Here is a 19194-nt window from a genome sequence, read left to right on the forward strand (position 1 = left end):
CCTTGTCCTGCTCTTTATTTCCAAGTCCCTTTGTCTTCTGGTAGATGGAGGATTGCTACCCACTCAGCCTTCTCGTGGAAGCAGCTTTAATTCAGCATCATCCTCAGACCAGCTCAGCTGCTGGACTGGAGTTAAAGCACAGAATAGTGGAAGACAGACAGTTGGGGAGGTAAATCTCTCACCCAGAATTCTGTCGGTGCTTCACAGTGACTGTATCATGAATCATCTAAACTGGGACACACTGGGGAAATTAAAGAGAGTACTATTAATAATTATGCTGAGACACCAGACATAAAGCAAGACCATTCCAGGCCAACTCTTTAGGAGGACTGGGATCATGTAACTCTCTGTCTTATCCTTTTACCCTGCCACTTAGAAGCCATACTTCTTACCCTTTCTGTGTAGTGAATGTTGGGGGGCCTGGGAAACCCTGTTTTCCCACTTTTCCTACCCCACCTGTCTTACCCAAATGTCCCCCAACCCTCATATCTCCTTGCCCAACAATAAGAGACCACACTCATGCCAAATTGAGAGAGAAGCTCTATTTATACTGGTGGCACAAGTGAGCAGGAGTCCAGTGGGGACTCTCTGGGCCATGCAGTGTTCTCTTGAGAGTCATAATACAGGGGATCAGATCTCCTTCCCCAGCCTTTGCCTGGGGAGACTTGAGGCTCAATTTGTCTTTCCCTTGGCTCTGGACTTTGAGGAAGATAGGGGTGAGAAGTTTGGGTTTGGAGTTTCTCTGCCCCCAAGCCCTTCTTTGGATTTCTAGCTGCAATCTGCCTTTGAGCCAGAGTTGGTGGAAAGCACTGTCCTAGATCTGGGTGTGGTGTTGAGCCTATAACCAGAGGAAGGAAGGAATTCCAGTGTAGAGTCTGCAGAGGGAAAGGACAGGAATGATGCCAAGAGTCTTGTGAAAACGAAGAAAGGTAAGAGAAAGAAGGTGAAAAATCGGGTCCTACATTTACTTGTCAGGAAGGACCAAGTCATTTTGTGCCTGAAAAGGCATAGTCCAAAGCTCGAGTTTGTACCACTGTTTGCTTTCTGAAGCATCCTTCCAGGTTTTTTCATTTTTCTCACCATCTACAGCCAGTGAATCCACTCCTCCTGTGGCCGCCTTAAGATTCAGCCTCCTCTAGCACTTCCTGTGTGCAGATGTGCACGAAGATGGAAGCTGGGTGAAGGCTGAGGCCGTCCTTGGAGAGCAGGTGTATGTGGCGGTAACCTGGGGGGTGGTTGGAGGGGTGGAGAGGACAGCATCAGGAAGACAGCCAGAGCTGGGGTGTGGGCCGGGAGAGGGAGGACCGACTCACCTTGTTGCATGCAGCTCCACGGCAGGGTGTACTGACCAATGAAGTCGTTTCGGGATTTCCAGTCATAGTCTTTCACCACAAAACGCAGTAGGGCCAGTTCAGGTACCAGGACCCGGAAGCACAGCGTCTGCCCCCAGTATGGATTAAAACCTGAGCCACGGAGGGTGAGTGAGGGAAGGGACAAAAGAACAGACATTGCTGAGTGCTGGTGAGTTGCTCACCCTGAGTTCCCTTGCTTCATTTTTAGAGTGGTCAGCACTTTACAGGTGAGGAAACCGAGCGGATAAGCAGTCTGCTTAGGTCACTGTAAGTGAGCAACCTAGCTTCAGACCCGAGTCCTCGTCCTTTGTCCTGTCTGCAGTGCTTCCCATGGAGGTGGCAGGAGGGGTGATGGACTGTGCTTAACAGAGACCTGGACAGTGGGAAAACCCCAGCCTTGCTCCTCCCACTTTCCCCAGCACTGCCCAGTGTCTCACCATTGTTCTCCACATAGCTGGTCTCTTGCCGGCTTGTGTCCGGGCGGACGCCAAAGATCTCCACTCTTACCAGGGGGTCCACAATGGACTGTTCTTTGGTGTCGTCCACTTTGGGGAGTTGCTGACCACTGATTACCTGCAACCAGGGCTCTGGAACCTCACTAGTTCCTGCTCAGCCCAGCCCCCCTCCAGCTCTCACACCCTGGGGGGAGGAGGAAGGCTGAGGGGAGGGGGAGACGCAGGACCTTGCACTATACGCTTTTGGTTTGCAAAACTAATTCTCATGGGTAATATATTTTCTTCTAGTACCTCACCTGCAATTTAAAATGCATCCAAGTAGAAATTTAGTAAGGTCTGAAAGTGGGAAAGTTATGACAGCAACCCTTCTATAGCACTTACTGTGCCCTAGGCACTGTTGTCAGCACTTCAGATTAACGAGGGGCTTCCCAGGTGGCTCAGTGGTCAAGAATCTGCCTGCCAGTGCAGGAGATTTGGGTTCAGTCCCTGGGAAGATCCCCTGGAGTAGGAAATGGCAACCCACTCCAGTACTCTTGCCTGGGAAATTACATGGAGAGAGGAGCTTGGTGGGCCACAGTCCATGGGGTCGCAAAGAGTCAGACACTACTGAGCACACACACACACACAGATTAATCTCAACAGTCCTGTACAGTAGGCAGTATTATTACCTCGATTTTGCAGGTGAGGAGAATAAGGTTAAGGAGTTTGCCAAACATTACATGACTAGTAAATGGGTTTGAACCTAGGCGATTGACTCCAAAGTCCACACTGCCCCATGAGGAAATTTCCCTCTGTTACACTCCTGTCAGACCTAGCCGCCCCTGCCCCCCAGGCTCTATTTCAGCTATCCCAGTTTCTTCCCAGTGGCTTTTCTTTCCACTATACCTGGATTATGAGGGTCTGGGCTTTGAAAGGGCTGATGGGCCTCTCAGGGTGGAAGGAACTCTGGGCATCACGCAGGAAGTCTGGCTTCAACACATAGCCACAGCCAGCGTTCTGGCGGAAGAGCCCATCACACAGGTCCATCTCCAGCCCGGCTGTCTGCATGTTCATAGCCACTGAGGGCCCCAGGAGAAAAAAAGGGAAGAGTCACCTTGGGGGTCAGGCAGCCATCTTTCAGGGGAACCGGACCAAGAGCTTATTGGGTGTAAAAGGCCTGCTGGCAACACGGGAGAACAGCTTTCTTAGCCCCGTGCTCCCCTTGAAGCACTCTCTGGCCCCACTGCCACCCAGGAACCGACTTCCCATCCATTGCCCTTGCACTCCCTCTTCCCTGTCCCTACCACGCCCTCACCCATCTGGCAGCCTGCATTCCAGAATTCCTGGGGGTTGTAGTTGGATGAATCTGTCCTCAGGCCACTGGGATATACTCTGCTTAACTGCCAGGTATTCTGCTGCACAAACTCATCGCCTGTAAAGGTGTGGGTACCGAGATGATAGTGAGTGGAGTGGACCCTCCTACTTCCTTAGTCCCAAGGGCCCCCGCCCACACACTTCACTCCTCTCTCCAGCATCTCCTAAGGCTGTGCCTGTCTCTGCTCCATGCAGACCATATCCCCCAGCTGTCTTCCCCCTAGAGCCTTGAGTCCACTGTTCACCTCCAGTCCCCATACCTGATCTGGGGAGTTCCTTAACTTCCTCCCGCATCCCTCTGCTCCCTCATCCTCTTTCTTCGAACTCATCCTCCTGCCCATCAGACCTGACTTGACTCATCCCATTTCCATCCCTCCCTCTTGGTCCTGACCAGCTTCCTTGATAAGGTTCTTGGCCTTGGTTTCAGAGAAAGATGATGTTTCATAGAAGTGGTAGTGCTCCCTCGAGTGAGTGAAGCTGTAGAATGTGACAGCCTTCAAGTAGACAACCAGGGCAGAGAGGGCTGGACACAAGATGGCCTTGGGTTTCTGGAAAAGGAGAGAGAGGATGATAGAGTTGAGCCATTAGCAATCCAAGAGGGAAGAAACCAGGGGCCAAGATCTGAACTTTCCCACCCAACCTAAGGCTCTGCCCACTGCCTCCCTCCTGCCTCACCTGCTTGGGTAAGAGAAGAAGCCCAGGCTTGGAAATAGGAGCCTGGGCCATAATCTGACAACACAAAGGCCGACACAACAGCGGGCACATCACAACCTGAGGATGGGAATGGGAATAAAAGCAGTCTACGTATACTAAAGGGATCAGTTTCAGCCTCTGGGCTTGAAGGGTTACTGTGCAGGTAACATGTCTTTAATTTATTATTGCTAAACAGAAATGTCATCCTCACTACCTCTCATCTTTTAAAACAAATTAATTTTTTATCAAAATGTACATGAGTCCAGATACATCAAGGTATGCAAATGGTCATGGAACTCACACATGAAAGAATGTCAGAGTCCCAGAGTAACATCTATAGATTTTTCTCCTGAATTCCCATTTCCATCCCTGGGCATGGCAGCAGGTGAGACAACACAGCTCCAGCGAGAACAGGATAATAAGCTAGAAGTCATTCAGCTGAGCCAAGCAAGTGCACAAGAGAGAGAAATGCAGACTTCAAAGCAAGATCTTGGTGGTCCCACCATTGGCACCCCTTCCCCAACCTTTCATGCTCCTCCTCTTTGGCTATTTCTGGTCCCTTTTCAGACTCACCTTTGCCAAGAAACTTTGTAGCAATAAACCCACTTTAGTTGAGGTCACAGCAGTCACTCTACTAAGCCCTACTTACCTAATATAACAACACACATATATCAGTAGTTTTTGAAGTATCATTTAAAAAGACTGGGAAGTAGTACAAAGATGTCTCAGAAGTCACCTGGGAGACCCAGGAGAGAGCCAAAGAGGTGCTTCAACCAGAATGACTCTGCATATATCTATTTTGTGTACTGAGCTTCCATATAAAATTTCATAAAAAAAAAAAGATCTCACAGCACAAAGAAGTTGGAAAGCCACTGCCATATGTCTGTATGTGGCAATCTATATGGTGATGCTGTGTATGGATTCTCATGCTTCTTGTCATTGGAGGCAAGGAGCATTTTGTTCCTTGGTTCTCCACCCTGCCTGGCTCCAGTTTCTTCACACGTGGGGTCTCAGCTTGTAGTACTGACTGATCAAACGCCAGAGCAGAAAGACCACCTTCCTGGCCTACCTTCTTTTTGTCCTCACCGCGAGGGCTCAGCTCCTGGGGCTCAGACTCCAGCTGGGCCTCCAAGTCCAGCTCAGCCTCCTGCCCTGCCTCCAGGTCAGCCTCTGGCTCTTCCTCCTCTTCCTCAGCCGTTAGCTTCTTCCCCTTCACAAGGACCTTCCTCCGAAGGTCCTAGGGGACAAAAACAGAGGGGCCTGTCTGCCTCTCTGCTCCGGGCCCCTCCTGGGGGTCCTGCAGCTCTCACAGGACCACCTCAAAGGCAAAGGAAGCAAGTGATCGGAAGTTCCCACAGGAAGGCTACTTGATACACAGAGCAGGGATTTCTTATGGTTAAGCCAACCTGTGACATCTTTAAGGAAAAAAATACATGCGAACCCCCTACCTCACATTTGACACATAAAGATTCCTCATAGATTCAAGATTTATATGTAAAGAACATTAGAGTATTAGAGGAAGATAGAGAATCTTTCTGAATAGCCTCAAGGCAGGAATGCCTTTGAAAACTCAGAAGACATAAAAAATGATTGGCAGAGGTGACTACATAAAGCTTAAAAACCTCTGTAAAGCAGAAGAGGCTATGAAGACAAAAAGGAAAAATAGACTACAAGGGGAGTTTCCTGGCAGTCCAGTGGTTAGGACTCCACATGGCTGTGTCCTGGTTTCAGTCCCTGGTTAGGAACTGGGTCATGCAAGTTGCAGTGTGGCCACTCCCCACCCCAATAGACTGCAAAAAAGTATTTTTAAAGCATTAATATCTTTAACATTTTTTAAAGTTATATATCAATAAAAATTATAAACTCAAATATAAAAAGTTTGTAAATATCAGTTAATTTGAAAGAATAAAACAGACCTTTGTTTTTTAAAAACTTGACTTTTTCATGTTTGCCATTACAAATCATCTCACTACTGGAGTTATTTGTAGTCATTCCCTTACACTGTTCAGTTGGAGTGAAATTTGGTTTTTCTTCTGCCCCTCTGAGGGCAACTTGACAATAATAACCAAAAATGTCAACATGCAGTTCTCAACCCAGCAATTTTGTTTCTAGGAATCCATTTCAAAGAAAGAGTAAATGAAAAAAAAAAATAAAATAAAAAATAAAAAAAAAAAAAAAAACAAGAGTAAATGAGCAAAGCTCTATGTACAAATGAAAAATTATAAACAACCTAAATGTTTACCATTTACTGGTTATTTTTACCACCTACTGGTTGAGTAAATTATGGTCAGTAACATAAAATACAATACTATAGAGCTGTTAAAAAAGAAAATATACATGAAAAGAAATTTGTAATATATATAAAAGGGATAAAAAGGATGATCCCATTCACATTTTTTTTAATGTGACTATATATACATATATATGTCTATATAATTGTGTAAAAAATCAATAATGTTGGCAGCTGTTCTTGGAGAGGTTGAGATTATGGTGGGGGAATCTCCCTTTATCTTTGTAGAGCCTGTAATTATGAACTATCAGGGAAAAAAAATGAAAATCTTCCATTGAAAAAAGAAATATAAAGTAAATAAATGGTTTTAAATTTAGAAAGCTATATCTAGAATTTTATGTTGAATTAGATTATTTTTTTCTTTTGGCCATGCCACTCGGCTTGCAGGACCTCAGTTCCCAGAGCAGGGATTGGCAGTGAAAGCTTGGAACCATAACCGCTAGGCCACATGGGAGCACCCTGAATTCGATTTTTTAAAAATTAAAGTTGTCTCCAAGAATATTAAAGAGCAAGATGGTCCATCTGAGGGTGAGAAGAAGGGAACAGGTGGGCCTGGAAGAAAGAGCCAAGGCCGGTAGGGAAGCCTGGGCTGGAAGGGCAGGGTCCCTACCTCGGGGGAGGGCAGCTGAGTGAGAAGCTGCCCATCCAAGGCTGTTGTCAGTAGCTGATCCCCCAGGATCTCTGTCAGATGGCGCACTATGATTTCCTGCTGCTCCCAGCTGCAGTGGTTCTCCAGCGACAAGATGACTGGATAGTCTGATGTCTGGTCAGGAGGGGAAGGCACGCTGGAGCCAGAGTTCTGAGGCCTATAACCTTCTTGCTTCTCCAGCTCCACCCCCACCCACCACCCCAACACCCCACCCACTGCCAATTACTCAGAGTACCCTGATTTCCAAAAGTCCTCTGACCCCATGCCAGGCCTCCCGGAGATCTGCCTGGGTCTAGGCACCCCACATCTAAAAGTCACTCTTGGGACCCCAAATCTCAGATCTGTGCCAGGTCTGACCCAGGTCCTTCTGGGACCTTTGAGTTTTCAGGCTTAGAGTGGGAAAGCCAGGCCAGCGCCCCAGTCATGTTCACGTTACACTTTCAGACTTTCATCCCCAGATAGCTATTGTCTCCCAGCTCTACCCACCAGTTTGTTTCCTCCTCCACCCTCTCCCAGGTGGGTGGCAGAAGTTTTTAGAAGTAATCGTTACCAGTTAGCAATTACTTCCATGACTACTACTTAACTAGTAACACATTCAACACTTATTATTATATAATAATCCCTTGATGTTTGCCTGATGCTTCACAATTAAAATCTCTTTTATGTATACGTCATTTGACATCACCTAGGTCGGGAAGATCCCCTGGCGAAGGGAATGGATACCCACTCCAGTGTTCTTGCCTGGAGAATTCCATGGATAGAGGAGCCTGGTGGGCTATAGTCCATGGGGTCACAAAGAGATGGACACAACTGAGCAACTAATATTTTTACTTTCCCCTGCATCCCTCCCCAACCTTCAGATCCTCTCGCTAATCACCAGTATTTCCATCCCGAGGCTCCCACCTGGAAGGCATACTGTCCTATAGCGGCCACAACATCTTTGAATGGGATGCGGGAGGTCAGGGTGTGTCCGTGGTAAACAATAGGTTCCCCGCTTGGTCCATCCCATATATCCACCTCCACACAGCGGCACCCCCGCTTCAGGGCCCTGCAAGAACCCCACCCCCCAGGGACGGGAGGGGTCAAGGTGTGATCTTCCACCCAGGGACCCTCTTCCCTCTCTGGAGAGAACAGTGCTCACTGGCACTCACCCATTAAGACACCCATCAAGACCTGTCAATTTACATCTCCATGGACCCCTCTTTGTCTGCTGGGATACACCTGCAGCTCACACTGATCTCCACCCCGCCCTACTCAACAATCCTCCCTTAGGGAGCCATCACATACTGCCTTCTGTTGTTCTGCTTGTGTATCTTTATATGACACCTGAGTTATTCAGACTCTCAGTAAATTTACATTTTACTTCCTTACTAGGCTTCCTAGGGAAGTTGCACTTGAAGCGACTAATTCACCTGCTGGCATTACAAAGCTGTCTTGACTATTTGATCTAATGCACGGTTAATCACAATAAAAGCAGGTACCATTTATTACCTACTGACACATAAATTACCTTATTGAGTCCTCACAACAAGCCAGACAAAATAGAATAGTAATCATCTCTGTGTCTCAGATAGGGAAGCTGAGGCAGAGAGAGGTTAAGTATTTGACCTCAGAGTACCAAGTGAGGGAGCTAGTAGTTAATCTCAAATGGTCTGACTCCAGAACCTATGTTTTTAAATCCTCTCCCCTACTGCCTCCCATTTAACATTGAGTTTATTTATTTGTTCAAAATAAATCTGTCAGGACCTCTGGTGCCAAGGGAATTTCATGTCCTATGAAAGAGAAGCTGTGTTTACCCACAGGGTTTCCATAGCAGTCTCCTGCCAGTCTTCAGTATCTCCTTCAAGTCTCTCAGGGACCCAGGAATCCTCAGCTCAAATCCCCCCACAACAGTGTTTCAATTCCTGCATTTCACTAACAATTCCCCTCCAACTTCCCACAGACCTTCCCATCTCATGAGCTGGACCCCTTCACCCCCCAGCCCCACAGCACCGTATGTATCCCTCCACGCTGCTCTGGCCACAAAGCTGGTCCCCCACCAGGTAGGTGTTGTGGGAGGAGTTGATGTAGTAGTGGTTCAGGGGTTGAGTCATGTCCTGGTAAAGGGGGTAGCAGGTCGGATTGAAGATGTCTCCGTCCTTCGAGCAGAGGTAGCCCAGGAAGCCGTCCATGCTCAGCACATGCCGCAGTTTGCCTGGGGTGTGGAGTGGCTAGAGTGAGAAGCTCACAGCGGCAGTGCTCAGAGCACCCCACCCCTCTCCAGGGCCTTGCCTTTCAGATGGTGTCCACTCCCAGCCTCCAGACCCCAAAATTGCCCTATCCAGCTTGTCATTTCAAGCATCCCCATCCTCAGAGAAGATACAAAGGGAATCATTAAGATCATGCTAGTCCAGTGCCGCCCAACAGAACTTTCTACAGTGATGGAAGTGTTCTCTGGTCTGGACAGCCCAGTACGATAGCCTTTAAATAAATAAAGTACTGAGCATTTGAAATGTTGCTGTGTGACTGCGGAACTGAATTACAGTTTTGTATTCACAGGAGATTGGCTCCAGGACTTCCCGCTTCCCCACAGCAGATACCAAAATCCATGGACGCTCAAGTGCCTTACACAGAATGGCATGGTACAGTCGACCCTCTGTATCTGCGAGGTGGCACCTGTGGATACAGAGAGCCGACTATAATTTAAATTTAAATAGTCACGTGGAGCTCAGGGTTACCATGAAGGACAGCACAGTATTTAGTCCAAAGGACTAACTTCATAGATGGGGCAACGAGGCTCAGAGAGGATCAAAGTCAAAGACTTGTTAGTGACAAGACCAAGGTGCGTGCATGCATGCCAAGTCGCTTCACAAGTGAAGACTCTTTGCGACCCTATGGGCTGTAGCCTGCCAGGCTCCTCTGTCCTTGGGATTTTCCAGGCAAGAATACTGGAGAGGGTTGCCATGCCCTCCTCCAGGAGATCTTCCCTGGGGAAGATCGAACCTACATCTCTTACATTTCCTATATTGGCACAGGGGTTCTTCACCACTAGCGCCACGTGGGAAGTCCCAAGACCAAGGTACCTGTGTGTTATGCCCTGGGCTGTGTAGCTACTGCCTCCCATGGCCTGAGGGTTTCTTGAGCATTGCTCTGTGCCAAGGACATAGCATGCAGCATCTCCCTTAATGCTCTCACCAACACAATCAGGTGGATATAACATTATCTGCCCTGTGAGGTTAGGTAACATACCCAGGGTCACATCTGTGGTTGTTGTTCAGTCGCTCAGTCATGTCTGACTCTTTGCAGCCCTGCAGCATGCCAGGCTTCCCTGTCCTTCACTGTCTGCCAGAGTTTGCTCAAACTCATGTCCATTGAGTCAGATGCCATCCAACCATCTCATCATCTGTCGTCCCCTTCTCCTCCTGCCTTTAATCTTTCCCAGCATCAGGGTCTTTTTCTAATGAGTTGGCTCTTCATATCAGGTGGTCAAAGTATTGAAACTTCAACATCAGTGCTTTCAGTAAATATTCAGGGTTGATTTCTTTTAGGATTGACTGGTTAGATCTTCTTGCTGTCCAAGGGACTCTCAAGAGGCTTCTCCAGCACTACAACTTGAAAGCATCAATTTCAAGGCGTTCGGCCTTCTTTATTGTCCAACTCTCACAGTCGTACATGACTAATGGAAAAACCATAGGTCTGACTATATGGACCTTTGTCAGCAAAGTGATGTCTCTGCTCTTTAATTTGCTGTCTAGGTTTGTCACAGCTTTCCTTCCAAGGAGCAAGAGTCTATTAATTTCATGGCTGCAGTCACTGTGAGGTGGCGCCAGTGGTAAAGATTCTGCCTGCCAATGTAGGAGACATAAGAGGCCCTGGTTTGATCCCTGGGTCAAGATGATCTGCTGGAGAAAGAAATGGCAACCCATTCCAGTATTCTTACCTGGAGAGTTCCATGCACAGAGGAGCCTGGCAGGCTACAGTCTACAGGGTTGCACAGAATCATCACGACCGAAGTGACTTAACACGCACACAGTCACTGTCTGCAGTGATTTTGGAGCCCAACAAAATAAAATTTGTCATTGTTTTCACTTTCCCCCTCTATTTGCACAAAGTGATGGGACCGGATGCCTTGATCTTCATTTTTTGAATGTTGAGTTTTAAGCCAGCTTTTTCACTCTCCTCTTTCACCCTCATCAAGAGGCTATTTAGTTCCTCTTCATTCTCTGCCATTAGAGTGGTATCAGTTGCATATTTAAAGTTGCTAATATTTTTCCTGGCAATCTTGATTCCAGCTTGTGATTCATCCAGCCTCACATTTCACATAAGATACTCTGCATGTAAGTTAAATAAGCAGGAAGACAACATACAGCCTTGACATACTCTTTTCCCAATTCTGAAGCAGTCGCTTGTTCCATGTACAGTTCTAACTACTGCTCCTTGTCCTGCATACAGGTTTCTTAGGAGACAGGTAAGGTGGTCTGGTATTCCCATCTCTTGAAGAATTTTCCACAGTTTATTGTGATCCACACAGTCAAAGACTTTGGCATAATCAATGAAGCAGAAGTTAGATGTTTTTCTGGAATTCCCTTACTGCTTTCTCTATGATCCAACGAATGTTGGCAATTTGATCTCTGGTTCCTCCGCCTTTTTTAAACCTAGCTTGTATATCTGGAAGTTCTCAGTTCGTATACTACTGAACCTTAGTTTGAAGGATTTTGAGCATTAAAAACTTGCTAACATGTGAAATGAGTACAATTGTGTGGTAGTTTGAACATTCTTTGGCATTGCCCTTCTTTGGGATTGGAATGAAAACTGACCTTTGCTAGTCCTATGGCCACTGCTGAGTTTCCCAAATTTGCTGATATATTGAGTACAGCACTTTAACAGCATCATCTTTTGGGATTTTAAATAGCTCAGCTGGAATTCCATCATCTCCACTATCTTTGTTCATAGTAACGCTTCCTAAGGTCCACTTGACTTCACTCTCCAGGATGTCTTGCTCTAGGTGAGTGACCACACCATCGTGGTTATTGAGATCATTAAGACCTTTTGTACAGTTCTTGTGTGTATTCTTGCCACCTCTTCTAAATCTCCTCTGCTTCTGTTAGGTCTTCACTGTTTCTGTCCTTTATTGTGCCCATTCTTGCATGAAATATTCCCTGATATCTCCAATTTTCTTAAAGAGATCTCTAGTCTTTCTCATTCTGTTGTTTTCCTCTACTTCTTTGTATTGTTCTCTTAAAAAGGTTTTCATATTTCTTCTTGCTATTCTCTGAAACTCTGCCTTCAGTTGGGTATCTTTCCTTTTCTCCCTTACCTTTTGCTTCTCTTGTTTTCTCAGCTATTTGTAAAGCCTCCTCGGACAACAACTTTGCCTTCTTGCACTTCTTTTTCTTTGGGATGGTTTTGGTCACCGACTCCTGTATAATATTATGTCACATAACTAATAACTAATAAGTGAAGGAGCTGGGATTTGAACCCAGGGAGTCAGATGTCAGAGTCTGCCTTACACTGCTGGACTGTGAAGTGTCTCACTGAGGATAACTTTGCTACAGGGGAGACAGCTTGACTCTCATGCCTAGCTTCCTCACTCCAGGTGTGACAAGGCCTGGCGATGGTAGAAAATGGCAAGAAGTTGGGCACGAAGTTTCATTCTTTCTATATTTTGGCCATCAGGGATCAAATCCATGCCCCCTGCAGTGGAAGCTCAAAGTCTTAACCACTGGACTGCCAGAGAAATCCCACATAGTTTCATTCTTGACTGTAATGACTCAAATTACAAATTACTAAAGTCTATAGCTACCAGGTAGTTTTCATGTGCTTTATTTCATTTGATCACCAACTATTTTACAAATGAGAAAACTGAGCCTCCGATAGGTTAAGGGACTCAGTACTCCGTAAGAAGCAGAGTGGGGACTTGAGCCCCTGTCTCTTGACTGATACCACACTTTGCAGCCACAGTGTTGTTGTATCTGATAGTCAAGTGAAAAGGAAAGGAACTCCAAAAAGGGTGTATAGAATAAATGTGGGGCTTCCCAGGTGGCTCAGTGGTAAAGAATCTGCCTGTCAGTGCAGGAAATGCAAGGGACAAGGATTCAATTCCTGGATTGGGGGGGTCCCCTAGAGTAGGAAATGACAACCTACTCCAGTATTCTTGCCTGGAAAACTCCATGGACAGAGGAGCCTGGTGGGCTACAGTCCATGGGCCACAAAGAATTGGACACAACTGAGTGACTGAGCATACACACAGGCAGAATAAATGTAACGATGTATGCTGGATTCTGCATTGGGAATAGAGGATCCTGTCTTAACCCTTCAACTTCCTCTTCTGTTTAGTTTTCTGAAAAGATTGCTTCACAGCCCCTTTCTTCCCTGAGCACCCACATAAATCTGGAATCAGTGGTTCCAACACTTTGTTTGGCTCCAGGGTCCATGAGCGTAGTGTCCTTGTCTGATGCACTCCTGTGTCTCTGTTGCCTACCATTGGTCCTGGCACGTTACAGGCACTCAGTGAGCATTTGCTGAAGTAGTGAGTGAATGAATGAATGAATGAAAGGGAATGAGAATTGAGACCTAAGAAACCTGGGTCACCTGTCCAGCTCACATTCCTCTCATCTCTTATCCTCATTCTCAAGAGAGGCACCAGGTAAGAGTCAATGATCAGAGGAATCGGGTGGAGAGGGAGGTGGGAGGGGGGATTGGGATGGGGAATACGTGTAAATCTATGGCTGATTCATATCAATGTATGACAAAACCCACTGAAATGTTGTGAAGTAATTAGCCTCCAACTAAAAAAAAAAAAAAAAAAAAAAAGAGTCAATGATCTGGCTTTGAATTGCAATTCCTCCTTTCATTAGCTGTTGACTTTGAGCAAGTCACTTAATTTTTCTAAATCTCAGTTTTCCTCCTCTGTACAACTGAGTTAATAATAGAAATCCACTTCTATGGGTTGTTGGAAGGATTAGCAGAGAAAAGGCATGTAGAGATATCATCAGCACATTATGGGATGCTTAGCAAAGGCCCAATAAAGATTATTGCTTTTGATTTACAAGGATGTAGTGAGTACTAAGGGCTTCCCTGGTGGCTCAGATGGTAAAGAATCTGCCTGCAGTGCAGGAGACCTGGGGTTCGATCCTTGAGTCAGGAAGATGCCCTGGAGAAGGGAATGGCTACCCACTCCTGTAATCTTGCCTGGGAAATCCCATGGACAGAGGAGCCTGGTGGGCTACAGTCCATGGGTTCGCAAAGAGTCGGACACAACTGAGCGACTGAACTGAACTGAACTGTGATTCTCCAGGCCAGAATACTGGAGTGGGTAGCCTTTCCCTTCTCCAGGGGATCTTCCCAACCCAGGGATCGAACCTAGGTCTCCCGCATTCCAGGTGGATTCTTTACCATCTGAGCCACAGGGAAGCCCAAGAATATTGGACTGGGTATCCTATCCTTTCTCCAGTGGATCTTCTCAACCCAGGAATCAAACTGGGGTCTCCTGCATTGCAGGCGGATTCTTTACCAACTGAGCTTCAGGGAAGCACTCTTTTATTAATAATGTAAGTTTTTCATGCTCTGCAGGGAATGAAGGGCAGGAAGGTGTCTACTAAAGGGGCAAAGATAAGGTTTGAGGGCAGAGAGGACATATTTTAACTGCTTGTTAAGAGCTAAACAATTGTCTACCTCATCATCCCCCTCAGCCAGGGACTGACTAGTTGACCAGCTCAGGGACTTAGGACTCAAAAACCACCTGGGGAACTTGGAGAAAGTCCAGGAAAGGGCAGAGAGCCAGCACTTAAAGAGACAGCCAACAGGAACCATGAAGGGAACTAAAGGGAAAGGAATCATATGCACTAGAGAAGAAGCCAAAAGTAAGAGGAGCAGGATTTTATGTTTCCATTGAGGACAAAAGTTGATATCAGGAAGAACAGTTTGAAAGTGAAGGATGAGAAATATGAGCATGGTAGAGGAAAGGGGACTTATGGAATGTTCTTCCTCCTAAGAGATAAAGCACTACAGAGGAGACTCCTGTCTTATGTGGGCAGGAAATGCTTTCTCCTTCTGGAGGAGTGATTGAATGAGATGAAGATGATTGGGAAGGGGGTCTGGGTAGGACTGAATTTTCCCTTAGTTAGGCAGAAGGTTAGTTGTCTCTTGGTCCCCCTATCTGGCCCCCATGTGTGGTGCCTCACCACCCTAGTCCTCTTACCACTTTCTGAAGGCTCATAGCGGTCGATGAGTTCCAGAGCAAGGTCAGAAGCCTGTTCTCCTTCCTTCTGCTCCTCTCGGAGGAAATCCACAAATTCCAGCAGGGTCAGTTTCTGCCCATCAGATGAAAACTTTTCAAACAGTTCCTGCACCTCTGGACGCTGAGTCAATGACTTATAGAACTCTACAAATTCTTCTCCCTCCAGAGTCCCAGACTGGGATGTGTCTGCTGTCTGCAGAAGAAGGTTTAGAGGAGAGTAAAAAACCGTTTAACAGCAGATGTTTCGGTTTTGACTTTCCCTGTAAGGGCGATATTATTGATGGAGCCAGGGAGGCTTCCACAGAACTCCTGACATTTAGTTTTCATAGGAGAAGCCACTACAGGAAGTAAAAAGCAAAATTTTGGCCATACCATTTGCTACCGGAGAAAAATTTCAACTAGAAAGAATTAAATGCCCCCAACATGTCCCTAAAAGATCAGAAGATCCCTTTTTCTATTTACTCACATGCCAGTTGGAGTTTTCCACTGTACTAGGCACTTGTGAAATCCTGGCCAAGGACAGAGAGGTCCCTGAGGTCTGATGTAATAACATGTTGTTATTTACCTTTCATAAGATTATGAGTCATCTTTCCAACAAGACTGAAGGGTAAGAACCATGTCCTACCCACACTTCCCAATGAACCTGGCATAGCAGGAGAGATTCAACAGCTGTGTGTTGCTGGAGAGGGTTGGTGGACTTCTGGCTAAGGGAGAATGTGGCCTTGGTTGGCTTCTGCTAGCCTTTCCCCAGAAGACTCACCTGGAAAAGCTGAAAGGCATATTCCTGGTCCATTTCCACATTCATCAGGTGCAATAACCGTTGGACCTCTCCGAAACTCATCCGACCATCCTGGTTTTTGTCTCCACGCTGGAACCAATCACTCAGCCATCCAGGTCTGAGTCAAGGCAAAAGCACTGAGTATGTGTTTGTGTGTGCAGATGTGTGTGCACATTTATCCGTTGACATCTGCTCCCCTGTCTTTGTTGCCAGTCCCCTCCCCAAAGCCAATTCATTTTCCACATTAGCTTCTGGAATAATCTCCCCAGAGCACCAATCTATCTTGCCCCTGCATGGCTCAGGTGCCTTTGGGGACTTCCCTGTTGCCTGCAGAAAGAAGCCCAACTTCCTTAACATAGAAATTAAGATCTCCTTCACCCCAGTGATCTGGCCCCAAACCAGCCTTCTCAACACAGAAATGACTACCTTGTACCTCAGACAGACTCAGCAAGCCCCTGCTCACTGATGTCCCAGCTCTTCAGCTTCCTACCTCTGGGCCTTTATTCATGATGTTTCCTCAGACATGAGTGCCTTCCCCTCCTCTTCCCTTCAGTTCAAATTCTACTCATTTTCAAGGCTCAGCTCAAATGCTACTTCCTCCCGAAGCTTTCTCATGACCATCTCAGCTAGAAATAAGTATTTCTCCTTCCTTTGAGCACCCACATATCAGCTAAGTACTGTAACGCTGGTAAATTAAATTATTTACACAATTCTGTTTTCTCTGCTGACTAAAACAATATCTGAGTCTCATTAATCTTTGTATCCCTAAAGCCTGGCATAGTGCCTCTTATATTCTGCTTAATAGATGGTGAATAAATGAATGGGCCAGCATAGAAGGTGAATACAGTCTAGGAAACTTTAAGTGAGTTGATTCCACTAACCCCTCTCAGGCATTGCTCCCCATCCCTATGGGAGTTAATGCCACTGGGATCTTCTGTTCAGCTCTCAGGATCAGCACCTAGTTTGCCTCTCATGGTCCCTTTACCCAATCCTGGGGGCCCTGATTCCTGTCCAAACTCTGTGTGACTCTGCCTGTGCCATCGCAGGCCTCCATTCTTCCCTTAGTATCTCAGCCTCACATCTGCCCAAGCTGTCCCTGGCCGCCCCATGTGGACTCTCGGGCCCCTCCAGCCCTGGGCCCCCTCCTACTTGTCCCTAGCCCTTCAGCATCTGGCTCCTTCAGTGACCCCTGGATTCCACTCTGACTCCATCCTGCTGATACTGGTCCAGCCTCTCCTGTTGGTCCATGTTGGTGACAAAGCTCACCAACAGCTGGAGCCCCTGCATCCAGGTCTGGGCTTCCTGGACGCTGTTGGCCACCAGGTCCAGGTTGGAGCGGCGGCCATGGAAGACGATGGTGAAGCCCTGCTCCAGGGGGAGCTCCTCTGCCAGGTTGCGCAGCAACTCAGACTCGTGGCCCTCACGTACTGTGTCCACGTCGGAGATTGAGACTGCCGGGGAAGAAGTGAGTGGGGGGCCTTGAGCAAAGAGTCTGTCAAATCACAGCAGCTGAAAGCCAACGACCAGTACTCCCCCTTCTTCTCTTTGAAACCACAGGAGGAGGGACCCCAGCCTCCACAGACTAAAACCCCCAGAGCCTTAGTACAGGGAGATGCAGATTCTTGGAATTCAGATTGCCACATGAGTCGTTTTCATAGCAGCATGACAAGGGGCCTGTGCTGGGAATGGCAAGACCTGGCTTCCAGTCACCAACTGGCAGTGTGACAGGGATGAAAATGACGTAGCGCCTTAGCGTCCTAATCTTAAATAAGGGATGGTCCCTTCCATGGCCAATCCACATGGTGACCAATTACAAGAGGACTGGCAGGGCTGACAAGTGGAAGCACACTTGCAGGATAGAAGTTACACCAAAGCATGGTGCACCCAAATTCAGTTCTCTCTTTCCAGGTTTGAGGGCTTCCTCTTTCCAGATGTCTGGAAGGGAGCCAGAGAAATCCTTCCCCCCACTTCTTCAGCTGGGGCTGGTATAGATCATAAGCTTTGGCTATGTCTCTAAAGTAGATTCTCTTAAGTGAGTCCTGTGATCACATTTTTAGAGGGATCATAAAGTGGCCAATGGGAGGCACACTGTTATGACACACTTACGATATTTAGAAATATTCACTATAATGGTTAACACATTAAATTCATCCAGGTTTCAGGCCTCATGCTAGGTGGTTTATATACATTAACTTCTTGAGCTCCTGTAATACACTAGGCTATTTAATCTTCATTTTATAGATGAGGAAACTTATATTATCTTAAGTTAAATAACTTGTCCAAAGCCACTCAGCTAGAAATTGGCAGAGCCAGTACTTTAATCCAGATAGTTGGCTACCCGAGATCATGCTATAATAATAATGATGATGATGATAGTAATAAGATAAAAGCTACGATTTATTGAGCCTTATTATGTGGCAAAGACTCTTTGAAGATCTTTGCATGCCATAACCAATTTGATCCTTGTAACACCCTGAAGAGGCTAGTACAGTTATAATTTCCATTTTAGAGGCTCAGATAAAGACACTAAAGAGACCAGAGCAGAGCATGTCATAAGACACTGGTCCCTTCTTTGCCTTCAAGCTGCTGGGCCTGAAGGGTCCTATCCACCCACATGCCCACCCTGGCTATCCACATCACTCACAGCTGGGCTTGGCCCTGCCTCCGGCCTGCCGGGCATGCCAGACGGTCATGCCATCGTCCTGAAGTCTGAAGAATCTTAGCTTCTTCCAGCTTTTGGACCTCACCTTGCGCATCACTGTGCCTTTCTGCATCAGCAGCAGATCTTGATTGATGGGCAGCCCTGAGCCAGGAGAAGCAGGGACTGAGTAGCTGGTGGGGAAGGTGGAGGGCCCAGGAGGAGCTCTGGAACAGGAGTCCAGCCTCCTCCGTGTCTCTCAGATGTCTCCCCAAGCCCTCTTCTGCAGGGGTACTCACGGCCTTGCAGCAGATACGCCATCACCCACTGCTTCACCAGCTGATGCTAGAGTCACAGAAGAAGCGAGGAGCAGCAAGAGGCTTCAGGTTAATTTTGAGGTCTTAGAGTAATAGATCAAGGGAAAAAGAGAAGGAAATTAGTGTTCCTTGACTGCCTGCGGTGTGTCAGCTACTTCATCTACATAATTTGTAGCTCTTCACTTCTAATTTGAGTTTAGTGGTTGAGGCTTGGAGAGGCTAAGAAACTTGTCTCAATCACACAGGGACTCGGAATTTAAACCCAAATATATCTGATTTCAGAGTTTCTGCAGTTTCCCACAGCCATCTCCGGCAGGGTCAACCCAGGGGTTTCTGCCAAACACCCTCTTCTTTCCCAACACCCTACAATCCACGAGGTCACGTTGACCACACCTCTCTCAGTTCCCCATTATTAGGAACCATCGACTTGCTGGCTGCCCCCTTTCAGAAC

At 46.9% G+C, this 19194-nt stretch overlaps 1 protein-coding gene across 1 annotated transcript; it reads right to left on the reverse strand.

The window, feature by feature from the left end:
• Positions 1 to 588: 588 nt before the first annotated feature.
• Positions 589 to 18747, reverse strand: PLCD4 (phospholipase C delta 4). Its single transcript, XM_061148743.1, has 16 exons — positions 18726 to 18747; positions 18433 to 18591; positions 17011 to 17239; positions 15771 to 15906; positions 14972 to 15203; positions 8785 to 8986; positions 7696 to 7840; positions 6754 to 6906; positions 4923 to 5090; positions 3836 to 3931; positions 3552 to 3708; positions 3102 to 3218; positions 2693 to 2865; positions 1790 to 1925; positions 1314 to 1463; positions 589 to 1225 (listed from the first exon to the last, which is right to left on the reverse strand). The coding sequence occupies exons 1-16, from the start codon at positions 18745 to 18747 to the stop codon at positions 1119 to 1121; spliced, it is 2382 nt and encodes a 793-aa protein (XP_061004726.1). The 3' UTR covers positions 589 to 1118.
• Positions 18748 to 19194: the final 447 nt, after the last annotated feature.

Source organism: Dama dama, chromosome 8 (assembly GCF_033118175.1).
Source record: "Dama dama isolate Ldn47 chromosome 8, ASM3311817v1, whole genome shotgun sequence".
Lineage (NCBI taxonomy): Eukaryota > Metazoa > Chordata > Mammalia > Artiodactyla > Cervidae > Dama > Dama dama.

Coding starts and splice junctions, on each gene's coding strand:
- PLCD4 (XM_061148743.1), bottom strand. CDS start 18,747: ATGGCGTATCTGCTGCAAGGCC. Junction 3,709..3,835: donor TTCTTCTCTTACCCAAGCAG/GTGAGGCAGGAG, acceptor CTCCTTTTCCAG/AAACCCAAGGCCATCTTGTG. Junction 2,866..3,101: donor GAATGCAGGCTGCCAGATGG/GTGAGGGCGTGG, acceptor TGGGGCCCTCAG/TGGCTATGAACATGCAGACA.